At 43.9% G+C, this 13,813-nt stretch overlaps 1 protein-coding gene across 5 annotated transcripts in view; it reads left to right on the forward strand.

Annotated features, from left to right (window-relative positions):
* NCAPD2 (non-SMC condensin I complex subunit D2) overlaps nt 1–13,813 on the forward strand; it is a 57,728-nt gene that overhangs the window by 14,805 nt on the left and 29,110 nt on the right. For all 5 annotated transcript variants that reach the window (XM_038381720.1, XM_043501080.1, XM_043501091.1 and 2 more), the window contains 3 exons: nt 4,799–4,883; nt 5,714–5,847; nt 6,991–7,123. In XM_038381720.1, the coding sequence (XP_038237648.1) occupies nt 4,799–4,883; nt 5,714–5,847; nt 6,991–7,123 (352 nt within the window). The remainder of the gene's footprint in view (nt 1–4,798; nt 4,884–5,713; nt 5,848–6,990; nt 7,124–13,813) is intronic.

The raw sequence follows: 13,813 nt of genomic DNA on the forward strand, positions 1-13,813 counted from the left end.
AAACACTGGGTTGATTTAGATTAAGGAAGATAGGATTTTAAGTAGAGCTGTCAAGTGATTAAAAAAATTGCATGATAAATCACATTGTTAAACAATAATAGAATACCGTTTATTTAAATATTTTTGGATGTTTTCTACCTTTTCAAATATATTGATTTCAATTACAACTAGGGCTGCCAATTAATTGCAGTTAACTCACGCAATTAATTAAAAAAAAAATTAATCGTGATTAATCGAAGTTTAAATCCCACTGTTAAACAATAGAATATCAATTGAAATTAAATATTTTGGATGTTTTTCTACATTTTCATATATTGTATTGATTTGTAACTGAAATCGGTGTTTGTTTTTTATTACAAATATTTGAACTGTAAAAATGCTAAAAAATGGTATTTTCAATTCTCATACAAGTACAGTTGCGCAGTCTTTGTGGTGAAAGTGTAATTTACAAATATAGATTTTTTTTTTTTTAGCATAACTGCACTCAAACAAAACTAAAACTTTAGAGCTTATAAGTCCACTCAGTCCTACTTCTTGTTCTGAATGCTGAACAAGATAATGCTGCCCGCTCTGTTTACAGCGTCCCCTGAAAGTGAGAACAGGCATTCTCATGGTACTGTTGTAGCCAGCGTCGCAAGATATTTACGTGCTAGATGCACTAAAGATTCATATGTCCCTTCATGCTTCAACCACCATTCCAGGTGACATGCGTCCATACTGATGATGGGTTCTGCTAGATAATACAAAGCAGTGTGGACCGATGCACGTTCATTTTCCTTATCTGAGTCATGCCACCAGCAGAAGGTTGATTTTCTTTTTTGGTGGTTCAGGTTCTGTAGTTTCCACATCAGAATGTTGCTCTTTTAAGACTTCTGAAAGCATGCTTCACACCTGTCCCTCTCAGATTTTGGACGGCACTTCAGATTCTTAAACCTTGGGTCGAGTGCTGTATCTGTCTTTAGAAATCTCACATTGGTATCTTTGCGTTTTGTGAAATCTGCAGTGAAAGTGTTCTTAAAATGAACAATATGTGCTGGGTCATCATCGAGACTACTATAACATGAAATACAGTAACGCCTCGCTTAACATTGTAGTTATGTTCCTTAAAAATCCTACTTTAAGTGGAATGATATTAAGCGAATCCAATTTCCCCATAAGAATTAATGTAAATGCGGGGGTTAGGATGATTGTGAAGCTTGGTTGAGGTGGTGGAGTCTGAGGGTGGGATATTTCCCAGGGAATCCCTTACTGCTAAATGACGAACTAGCACTCAGCTGAGCCCTCAAGGGTTAAGACATTGTTAATGTAGCCTCACACTCTACAAGGCAGCACGAATGGAGGGAAGAGAGAGACAGACACTGTGAGTGTGTGAGGGAGAGGGAGGGAGGCATTGCTCCTTTAAGTACACTGACCCCATTCTAGTACATTGACTTTTTAAGTAGATCAGAAAGTTGAGACGGCAACTGCTGGCAGCTGCTGCCAGCAAGGAAGCTCCCTCTGTCCTGAGCCCTATCGTGTCTTCCCCCCCCCCCCCGCTCTGTGGAGATGCAGGGGTGGGGGGGATAAAGGGAGAGGGATACCCTGACATTAGCCCTTCCCCTCCCCCTCCTCTCTTCCCACCTCCCTCCCCCCCAGCAAGCAGGAAGCTCCCGGGAACAGCTCCAAGGCAGAGGGCAGGAGCAGCACATGGCAGTGTGGGAGGGACAGCTGAACTGCCCAGCACTTGATAGCCTGCTGGGTAGCTGCCACACAGGGAGCTTAGGGGAACTGATGCGGTGGCTGCTGGTCTACTCTGGTTCCAAGCCCCCACCAGCTAGCTCCACTGGGCTGCTCTTTCTGCAAGCAGTGGACAAAGCAGGCGGCTGCCAAACAACATTATAAGGGAGCATTGTGCAGCTTTAAATGAGCATGTTGTCGAATTGATCAGCAACAAAACAACATTAACCAAGATGACGTTAAGTAAGGAGTTACCTGCATTCTGCCATATAGAGTAAAGCAGAGCAGGGGACATACAATTCTCCCCCAAAGGAGTCCAGTCACAAATTTAATTTACACTTTTTTAAAATGAGCATCACTAGTGTGGAAGCCTGTTCTCGGGAATGTGACCGAAGCATGAAGGGGCATACAAATGTTTAGGATATCTGGCATGTAAGTACCTGGCATTGCCAGCTACAAAAGTGCCATGCAAATGTCTGTTCTCAGTTTCTGGTGGCATTATAAACAAGAAGGCAGCATTTTCTCCCATAAATTTAAACAAATTTGTTTGTCTTAGCGATTTGTCTGAACAAGAAGAAACACCGAATGGACTTGTAGACTCTAAAGTTTTACACTGTTTTGTTTTGAGTGCAGTTATATTTAAAAATTATATATATATATATATACATTTGTAAGTTGCACTTTCATGACAAATAGATTGCTCTACAGTACTTCTCTGAAGAGAATTGAAATACTATTTTATCATTTTTACAGTGCAAATATTTGTAATCAAAAATAATACATGCTTTGATTTCAGTTATAACACACAATACTATATATATGAAAATATAGAAAACATCCCAAAATATTTAATACATTTCAATTGGTGTTCTATTTAACAGTGACAGTAAAACTGCGATTAATTGGAATTAATTTTTTTGAGTTAATCACGTGAGTTAACTGCAATTAATTGACAGCCCTAATTTTAAGTGAATTCAGATACGAAGTATTCAAGTCAGAAATGGTTACAAGAGAAATAAAGATTAAAACACTTCCTAGTAGCTAAAACTTAACAAGCTAGTCTTGTTTCAAGATAATTCCCTTACCACGTGTTCCTAGCAGCATGGGTGACCAAATTCTCAGGTCAGGATTTCCCCACATAGTCATGGGTTGCTTTCTTTGTTTTGTTAGGTGAAAGAGAGAGCTTAGGGTTTTCTGCCCCCTTTCTTTTATCGTCCAGTTAACCTTTGAAGTGGATTCTTCTGAGGATTACCCCTCAAAACAAAGGTTATTCAAACAGTAAAGAAGGCAACCTGGAGTCTGGTAGTGAAGGAAGCTCCATGTTCTTTCTTCTCACTTATGTTTGCTGAAATGCACATTTGCTTTGTCTCTTGCCATCTCTTCTCTCTCAAGGACCCTGTTTACTACTTGTATGTAAATTCAGGTTAATGCACACTACTTTGTTCAGGATATAGCTGTGTGGTTTTGAACATCATTCATGACTTTAAAAATAATATTGCTACATACATTTCACCATGGTGTTGAACAAAGTTTATATTTCAAATGATACTTCCCAAAGCATACTTTGTACAAAGATTATTACAGTAGTGTGTAGACTGTGAATGCAGTGGTGCTTTTGGTCACAATGAGTCGGTAAGTAGAGCCTGGCAAATCAGCAGGTATCCGCTTTATATCCATGGACCATTTCTGCAGATAGCTGTGCAGATGAGGATACAAATTTTGTATCTGTGCAGGGCTCTGAGGGTAAGAACCAGGCGGGCAGCTGTGAGGAACTGTGGCACAGACCCTCCAGCTGCCCTGAGCAGGGGATCTGGGGGGCAGGGACAGAGGCCTAGGGGATGCTCAGGTCCCCCACCCATGGCAGATGTAGGGTCCACTGCAGCTGCCTGCCCAACGCTTATCGTGGCTGGGTTGCGGCTCTAAGCTGCCCCCTCCCTGGCCGGAGCTGGGTCAGACCAGCCCCCAGTCATGTCCCCACCTGGCTGAGGGCAAGTGGAAGGTCCAGAACTCCTGGCAGGCTGTCAGTAAAGATGCTCTTCCTTCTGAGTCATTACATACACTTGTGCGATTCTAGGATGCACTGTGCTGCTGGACATCTTTCCATTCCCATGGGACCTAAAACAGATGTATTTGCCCCATCCTCATGAGATCACTGCATGTTCCCCGATGCGGTTTTGTTTTTGTTTTGTTTTAAACCTTACTGTTGTGGTGGTTGTCTCTGTTCTGAGAGTGGCTTTCAGGTGAGCAGCTCTTGGTCCCCTATTCCAGTGGTTCCCAACTTTAACAATCTGTGAACCCCTTTCTCTAAAATGTCCAAGTCTTGCAAACCCCCTCCTAAAAATGAGTATTTCCAGGGATTTTCTTCTTTACCTGAATATAAACTATAAAAGCATTGATCTTGCACATATAAGATTTGTTTTTATGACAAGCTTATTATACGCTATTTATTAGTAATTATTTATCATTACAGTATTTTATTTAATTATGAAAACTGCAACACTCTTCCAAGATCTCACTTTCGTAGCTTGTATCACTTTGAATACGTCTGATATAAAACAAGGCTCCTATATTTCATCAAGGAGTATCAGATGTGAAACAGCATGAAGGTATTTAGGAAGCCAACTCAGAGTTCCTCCTTCACAAACATTCAGGTCTTGAGCAGTTCAGGCAAACAATGTACATTACAACAAAGCTTAAACTTGTTCATCATTTTAAAAACAGCAAATATCCACCTCCCTTTCCATTTCTTATAAGGAGTCTTGAAGTTTAAATCTCCTCAGTGTGATGGATACTCTTGGAAGTCCAGGGGCTCGGGGCTGCTGGCCCCGCACCTGCCCTAGGGACAGCTCTGCCCACCATTAAGGAATTTTTTCCTGAGAACCCCCTGTAACATTTTGTGAACCCCCAGGGGTTCACAAACCCCAGTTTGGGAACTACTGCTCTATTCCCAGATGTTTATGTATCCTGCTGGGGGAAGGGAATACATGCACGCTACATTTCAGACTGGATTGCTGTGTGTGGGATTTGGATCTGGGAGGTAGCTGCATGTAAATCACCTTTTGTTTGCTTATCTCCTGTACAGGGCCAGGGCGGAGAGTCTGGTGCGGTCTCTTTCCCTCCTCATGGTAGATGCATCACTCGGGACCATTCAGTGCTTGGGGGAAATAGTAAGTACTAGTCCCACCCTGTATCAGATTCTGTCCAAGATTTTGAGCCTTTGTTTTGCTCACTGTGAAGGGTTTGACTTGCTGCTGATGCCTCCTTGTGGCTGGGGTTGGCATAGCAGTTTTCTCCCCACTGGGTGTATCCTGCCAAAGGCTGTTCTGCCTCTGTGGTGACCTGCCTCTTCCTTGGCCCTCTGGCCAGGCCGCTTTAATGTCTCTCTTTTTTTTTTTTTCCTTCCTGGGTAGTTCATGAACAAAAAGTAAGGGGAATTAACCCAATTAAACTGAGTTAATAAGAAATAGACAGGAATAATTCCCTCTTAGGCCTGGTCTACACTGGGGGGGGATTGATCTAAGTTGCACAACTTCAGCTACATGAATAACATAGCTGAAGTAGACTTATTTAGATCTACTTACTGTGGTGTCTTCACTGCGGTGAGTCGACTGCTGCCACTTCCCCATTGACTCCGCCTGCGCCCCTCACGGCGGTGGAATACAGGACTTGACGGAAGAGCACTCGGGGATCAATTTATCGCGTCTAGACTAGATGCGATAAATCGACCCCCGTTGGATCAATCACTGCCTGGCAATCCAGCATGTAGAATATACATACCCTTAGTGTGCATCAGAATCTGTCTCTCCCTTCCCTCAGGGAGGGGCCTTTAGGCTGTGGTCATTTGGGAAGCTCCCTTGTTGTCCAGTGTAGGGTTTGTATACCCCATCACATCACAGTAATCTAGCCATCCCAATAAGATCCCCTCATGAGGGCGTGAAACATGTCCCACTTGCTGTATTCTTGCATCCCTGGTTAATATTGTCCCCTTTCTCTCCAGATCTCAGAGTTTGTGCAGAAAGATGAAATAAAGCCACTTGTGGTCCACTTGCTCTGGGAGCAGTTCACTGAGAAATCACAGTGTTTGTCACTGGAGCGCCGTGCTGCTGTCATGCTGCTGGGGATGATGGCACGGTGAGCCCATAGTTCAGGTCTTTCTGTATCAGTACTGATCCCATGAAAGCAAGGAGTCTCCCCAGAGTTGATTTATATACAACGCTTTTGTGGACTGCAGCATCTGGCTCTAGATTCTGTGGCAAGGTCCCTGATTTCTGCAGAGATGGATCATTCAGAAATGAATACTTGAATTAGACATGGAAATACTGTGTCCCACCAGCCCCAGGTTCTCTAGGTTGTTAACTTGATACTGAATTCCCTGTGGCCTAAGCTAGGCTACCTTCCCTTTTATGGTATATTGTACTACAGTTCTGGGTACCTAGTCACAGCTGCATTCTACAGATGGGGGAAGCTACTGAATAGGGGTATTTGAAGGCTTTGGCATTGCAGATGAGATGTATCTTTTCGTCCCCACTTTGGTCAGGGGAGGAGATGGCTTTACATTTTGGGACGTGGGGATTTCAGTTCTTTATCTCCCAACCTAGTGACCTGTGAGAGCACATACCTTCCCCCCCACTGGTCCTCACATCCACTACTGCATCAGTCCGTAATCCACCTAGTGGGAGTTTCCAGAACTCTTGATGTTAGAGATGGGAGAATCCCCAGTGAGGTCCATGGGGTGCACCCTTCACCCGTGGGGCTGCAGCCAGATCATGTCACAAGTGTTAAGTATAGATCCTCAAAGATATTACTGCTGCGCAGCCCTAGGGTAACTTTCAGCAGCATTTGCGAAGCAGACTGGCCCATTTTTTTTTTTTTTCGGAGGAGGGAGCAGAACTACCCTGAGCCGCTGGACTCTGTTCTCCTCCTGTAAAAATGATGTCAGCTGCTGCCTCTTCTCCCTTCATTACCCCAAAAATCTTCTCTGCTCTTGAGGGGGAGAAGAGGTTTGCAACATTGTTTCAGCTATAGCAATGTATTGTCCAGTTTACTTAGTTTCAATGCTGCTGGCCCCCCACCACAGCATTTGTAATACCCACCTCCCTGGAATTTGGTTTACTGTCTCAGCTGGGTTAGTTGGCAGGTGTTTCTTCAGGCTCAAGTCCCTCCTCTACTTTGTGCCCCCAGGGAAAACTTTGGCTGTTTTCACATATTTGATGTAAGCTTTCAAGAGCAACCCTACCTAATCGCATGCATTTCCCCCTAACCACTGACACTCAGGGGAAAGCCAGAGATTGTGGGCAGTAACCTGGATGTTCTGGTGAAAACTGGGCTAGATGAGAAGGTAATTGAAGACTATCGCCTCGCCCAAGAAGTGTGCAATGCCATCTCCAAACTTGCCAGCAGCAACAAGGTAAGGCTAGTACTTTGCAAGTGAGCTCCCCAAAACCAGAAATGTTGGGCATGTTAGATGGGCTGCCATTGTTAGATCATCTATCTATGAGCCTCTAATTCATAGGAAAATAGGTTTATCAAGTCTAGGTCCACACATCCATATGATGCCTCCACAATGTAGACTGGAAGATGTAAGTGGAACCATTTCTGGCCGTTACTGGCAAGATAAGGCTAACTTAATTTGGTGGAAACTAGGACAGCAGATTCTCCAATTGTTTTCCTATCAGTGAGTTTCCAGAGTGGTAATTTGAGATGGAGGCCAGCTTGACCAGCTGGGGAGTCTGTTTCTTCAAACTATCTGTTCTAAATTCTCATAGCATCAGGTTCAGATCTTTATTTATATTGGTGGAAAAATCGCATTTAAAGTTTTACATGTAAAGAGAAGGTCAAACAGTGCAGTGGACTGGCTCAGTCCCCAGAGAATACAGCAAGTGAAGTGGTCACTCATAGGTGTCTGCAGCCCTAGGTTCAAGAATTGGGACACAATAGAGCTTTTTGCTCCCCAGACCAATACAAAGCCTCCCAGATTGCTATCTAGTACCCTTCCAGGAGAAAATGATGCAATAGGAGAGCCTGTCTCAGACATGGCCATCCAGGTTGTTGAATGTGTTTTTGCTCTGTCCTGGCCACAAGGCCATCCAAAAGGTATAGAAAGGGCTTTAGTGATATTGAACACCCTTTGCTGACCCAGGAGGCCTTGGATTTTTTTCAGGTCCAATCAGTCTAACATCCAGTCTACTGATACTCTGTCCTATGGAATCTATCTTCTGACTTAAGACCTTGTTTTGCTTTCAGACCCAGCAGGCTCAGACTGGCTGCTTGGACTTTGAAAACAAATACTTGAAAAAGAAAAGTTAATCCCCTGAAATTGTGAATAGGGGCTGTCCTCTACAAGGAAGTCTCATTCAGACACTGGTCTAAACAGAAAAGGGGTATGGCTAGCCTTTTCAATGGTGAATGAAACCTATAGTATGGCTCTATGGACATGTAGTAAGGAGACTTTCATAAACTAGCAGGATAAATTGGGATTCTTCAGGTAGCTCTGTATATTCCCATTTGTGGGTAATGTGCTGATCAGTGCTGCCTAATAGTGGAACCTTTTCCAAGCAATGCCTATTGGAGCCCACATGCACTCCCTCCTGCCCATCTCCTCAGTGTCTGCGAACATTCTGAGTTCAAGGCTAAGTAAAGGGGCACTGCACCCTTCACCATCTCAATTCCTTCCCAACTGCAAGCACCAGACGGAAGTGAATTGCTCCAAACCTTCAGATCCAGGGGTTTTTTTGTTTTGTTTTTTTCTACCTTGGTGCCTTGTCAGTTGTAATGTTAGAGTAGTTAGATTTTTTTGATTGGGTTCTGTGGGATGGCAGATCTGGGGAAAAAAGCAGACTTCAGGAGATTTTGCTTCCTGCCTAATGGTCTTCCTGATATCTGATGGCCCTGTGAGATGTCTCAGAGAAAGCCACTCTTCTTGGTGTTCCATCTGTTGGCTCTTTGCATGCAGCACACATAAGGAGAGGCTAAGAAGTGGTTGGGGATCCTTTTGTCTGATTTTGTTAAAGTTCCACAATCTGGAGTTGCTTCATAAAAATTGTGATGGGGTGTTGAAATCCACACCAGCCCTGAAAGAGAGAGGAAGCTAGGAAAGGGCCCATTAGTGTGATAGGCCACAAATGAGGGGCTGAGACTGGAGAAGAAACCCCTGATTGGAAGATGAAGCTCAGCTGAGCAAGTGTGGTCTGGGCTAGTATAAAGCCAGGAAGCTGGCAGCAGAAATGGAGGCAGTGAAGAAGTCTGTAGCCATTCTGCATTAGAGGGGAAAGGAGGGAACCCAGAGAAAGAGTAGGACCTTGGGAGGCTGGCCTGAGGGAAGAGTGTACCCAGAAAAGAGAATAGTGGAGAAGAGAGCATGTGGGAAGTGGGTAGGGAGCAGAGAGAGAGCAGCAAGGTTGGGGACTGCACAGACCGTGGCTGCATATTGTAGGGTTCCTGGGTTGGAACCCAGAGTAGTGGGCATGCCTGGATTCCCCTACCAGCCACTGACAGAATGGCAGTGCCTGGACAGCGGGTCTAGTGAAACTAGCCCAGAAAGGGAAAACCCCACAGTGACTTGGCCAGCGGGCCAAGTTACAAAGACGAAGCTGCAGGTTCTGGAGTGAGAGAGGAGCCATAGAGAGAGAGAAGATGATGGCTTAAGAGACCACAAGGGGAGGCGTTGGACCTGGAAGAGAGCTATTCCCCAGAGCAGCCTGCAGAAGGTGCCACCTATGGTGAGTGGAGTACCCTGTGACACGGATCCTTCTGTGAAAGCTGCTAAGGCATCTGTTCAGACTGCAGCTAAGGAACCTATATTAAAGCTGTCCTGACTAATTTCCATTCCGAAGGAGGCTAGGTAGAAAATGGCCAATGTTAGCAGTGCCAGATTCCATGGATCAGGTTGGTTGGATCTTTAAGATTCAAATCTGTTTTCTTCAGTTGTGGCTATAAGAACTGAGGTGGTTCCGCAATCTACGTTCAAGTCCAGGATTACAGACAGAAAATTTTCCCCAGATCCAGTGATGCATATGTTTTTATTAACCCCAGTACTGATGTTGGCTCCAAAGAGAACGTTTCACCGTGCTGCATCAGATCATTTTGTCTGGTATGAGTGAGAGATCACTTGGGGATGGGAAGAAAAGGATCTTGATGGTTGCAAGATCTAAATCCCCTACTCTTGAGAAGCAGGTAGGAGAGAGGATATTTTGAGGTGTGTGTGTGTGTGTGTGTGTGTGTGTGTGTGTGTGTGTGTGTGTGTGTTGTGTGGGGTTTTTTTTGTTTTCACCCCCCCCACCCCACCCCCAGAACAGTCTTTCTCCTCTTCCTTCTAAGACTCCTGCTGGGTCACCAGACAGACCTTTTTTACCTTTCATTTCTCTTCTATGCCCCTCCCTGCCCCACAGTGCTATTATCCCTGGTAAGATCCATTGCGGCTCTGAAATCAGTCCTACAGTTACAAGAGGATCAAGATGGATTTAGAAGACCTGAGCAGTCTGTTTGTTTCACCTAGAACTGTTTTCCTGTAATCTTATGGACAGTTTGTATATCCTTATTTTATAGATATGTTTCCCGATTATTGGAGAGATTGACAGTCCTGGGCAACGTGGCCTTACTGTGCCCCACCTGAAGAGGTGTTTTGTGGTTTTCTGGATCATATACAGTATGGGTTGGGTGGTGAGGCTCTAGCTGAAAAGGATCCAGTCAAAGTGATCTTTTCGGATCCAATGTCCTCAGATCCATCGGCAGCCCAAACAATAGTGCCAGACACATCCTCTGAGGAAGAAGAGAAATTGGTTCCCCTCCTGGAACATCTGGCTCCAACTGCAAATCCACCAGAGTTGTAATCTGTTGAAAATATGAGCATTGTTTCTGCTTTGTCTCCTTCAGAGGATGAATTTCAATTCCATGAGTTGGTAGATTGAATGGCATCTACTTTGAACTTGCCTTCTGTTATTGAAGAGATGTCGTATCCAGTATTTGACATTTTAGGAGCACCTTTGAGAAGTATGATGTCTGCTTATTTTGGATAGACTTTTTCAACCTGCTAAAGCAGTTTGGGCTGCTCCTGCTTCCTCCCAGTCCATCTCTAAGAACGCAGACAAACTATCAGCTCCCACATGAGCAGTTTCATATTTTCCTATGTACCCTATGCAACATTCTTTGATGGTTTCAATAGCAAGTAACAGATTTAGGTCTGGTCAAGTCCATACTGTTGCTGAGAGAAGGGAAGATGTTGCCTTTCAGAGGAAAGTAATAATCAGTGATGAAGAGAAAAGAGTAGCCAATTACCAATGGTAATGTCCCACTACCATTTTCACCTGTAGGGGAAAAAATTGCTGTTTTTGTTTTAGAATTACCAGAGGATCAGAGGAAATTTGTTAATGCTATCCTCTTAGAAACTCAGAATGTGGCAAAACAAGTCCTCATGGCTGCTTTTGATACTTCTGGCTCTGTGGCTAGGGCTTTAGTGTCTGCTGTCACCCGTAGACATGCATGGTTAAGATGTTCATTGGCTGTGGATGCTAGATTTAAAGTTGTCAATCTTCCTTTTGAGGGTGAGGGTCTGTTTAGTAACAAAACAGGCAAACCTTTGGAGAAATTGAGAACAGAGCAGTATATCACTTGGTTTATATTCTACTACTAAAAGGAGACCCATCTACTGCTTTTCACTACAGGCAATTTTATCCACCATCTTCATACAGTAACGTCTCACTTAGTCATCCCACTTAACGTTGTTTTGTTGCTGATCAATTAGAGAATGTGCAACTTTAAACAAGCATAATCTCCCTTATAACATTGTTGGGCAGCTGTCTGCTTTGTCCACTACTTGCAGAAAGAGCAGCCCGTTGCAGCTAGCTGGTGGGGACTTGGAACCAGGGTGGACCAGCAACCCCCCATCAGTTCTCTGCTCCCCAAGTTCCATGTGCGGCAGCTGCCCAGCAGGCTGTCAATTGCCAGCACTTCAGCTATCCCTCACCGCACTGCCATGTGCTGTTCCTGCCCTCTGCCTTGGAGCTGCTCCTGGGAGCCTCCTGCTGTGTGGGTGTGGGTGTGGGTGGAGGGGCTAATGTCAGGGTGTCTCCTGCCCCACGCTTACCCCATCTCCATAGAGTAGGCGGGGGACACAACAGGGCTCAGGATGGAGGGAGCTTGCTGGCAGCAGCTGCTGTCTCAACTTGCTGATCTCCTTAAAAAGGCAATGTACTTAGTGTGTGGTCAGCATACTTAAAGGGGCAATGTGCATCTCTCTCACATTCTGTCTGCCAGCCATGCTGTCTCCCCTCCCTCCATTCATGCCTTGTAGAGGGTGAGGATACATTAACAACGTCTTAACCATTGAGGGCTCAGCCAAGTGCTAGTTCATCATTTAGCAGTAAGGCATTCCCCAGGAAATATCCTACTCTTTTTTTTTCCACCCTCTGACTCCACCACCTCAACCAAGCTTCACAATCATCATTGCTTTGTACAGTATTAAATTTTTTGTTTAAAACTTAGTGTGTCTTCTGTCTAGTGAAAAAAAATTTCCCTGGAACCCAACCTCCTCTATTTACATTAATTCTTATGGGGAAATTGAATTTGCTTAACATCATTTTGCTTAAAGTTGCATTTTTCAGCAACATAACTACAACGTTAAGCAAGGAGTTACTGTATTTCTCAACTCAACAGCAACTACAACACCAGCAGCTTACTACTTCTCAGTATCAACAAAAGTCGTCTTTTAGGCCCAGACCTAAATCGATGCAATTTGCTTTCTCGTCTTCATTGAATACGGCTTGTAGATTTGATATGAGGGTAGAGATTTGAAGACCAACTTGCAAAATTCCTTTCTACTGTTTGTTTGGAGGTAGGCCAGGCCATTTTACAAGCAATTGGAGGCTTATTTCATTGGACAAATAAAAATAATGGGAAAGGATTATGCAATACGGTTCAAAACATGATCTCCTTTCAATTCTTCTAACCTTCCCCTTTTCAGGGAACCATCTCACGAAGTTGTTCTTCTGTCAGAAATTCAGGGATTGCTTCTAATAGGAGCTATAAATGAAGTTCCCAAACATCTGAGATTCAAGTTATTTCCTGATGCCGAAAAAAGATGCGGCTTTCTGCCCTATGTTAGATATAAAGAAGCTGAACACATTCATCTGGAAGTTTTGGTCTCAAATGTTAATATTAGCCTTGATCATTCCCTTACTCTCAAGCATGGATTGGTTCAAAGCTCTCTAGGATTCATATTTCTATTCAGCTCAGTCATCAGAAGTACCTCTGTTTTGTTGTGGGACCGACCTCTTCAGTATGAGGTCCTAGTGTTTGGGGTTTTGTTTTGTTTTTTTTTCCTTTGTGCTACAGGTCCTTGCAAAGTGCCTTTCAGAGGTAGTGGTATATCTTAGAAAAGAGGGCATCTTTGCTTACCCATATATTAAAACAATTGGCTCGTAAAGTAGGCTTTGCGCATGGATCTGTTGACTCGTATTCAGTTTAAAACTTCTCTTTTCAGATTTTAAGATTGCTTATAAATGTCAAGAAGTGTATTCTCTGTCCAACTCGGAGAATCATCTTTATATGATCAATGGTGAACTCTGTAGCAGGACAGGTTTTCTTTTCAAAGGAAAGATGTCTGAAGATTGGTAGTTCTCAAACCCAGATATTTTCACTTTGGGTCTGATGGGTCATACGGCAGTGCCTACTTATGTCATTTGGTTTGAATGTCTCTGAGTCCAGTGCAAAATTGGTTGGCTCGAATTTACAAACCAAATTTGGATAAACTTAATATGCTAGTCACCATGCCACAACACATTTTAGGTTCTTTGTTGTGGTGGATGAACAGAACTGATGTTTTGAAGGGAGTTCTGTTCAGTCCTCTCGCCATTGGTCACAATAACCTCTGATGCGTCAGACAATGAATGGAGAACTCACTGGGCCCTCTGACGGTTTTGAGATCACTGCCTGTTCCAAGAAAAGAATCTGCACATAAATGTTTTAGAAGTGTGGGCAATTCATCTGGCTCTCAAATCTTCTTTTACTCATCTAAGGGGGAAAGTTTATGCAGTGATGGACAATACAATGGCTGGGTTATGTCAAGCAGAGGTGCTGATTCAGCTCTGCGTGCTGAGGCAAC

The sequence above is a fragment of the Dermochelys coriacea genome, chromosome 1 (assembly GCF_009764565.3).
Source record: "Dermochelys coriacea isolate rDerCor1 chromosome 1, rDerCor1.pri.v4, whole genome shotgun sequence".
Lineage (NCBI taxonomy): Eukaryota > Metazoa > Chordata > Testudines > Dermochelyidae > Dermochelys > Dermochelys coriacea.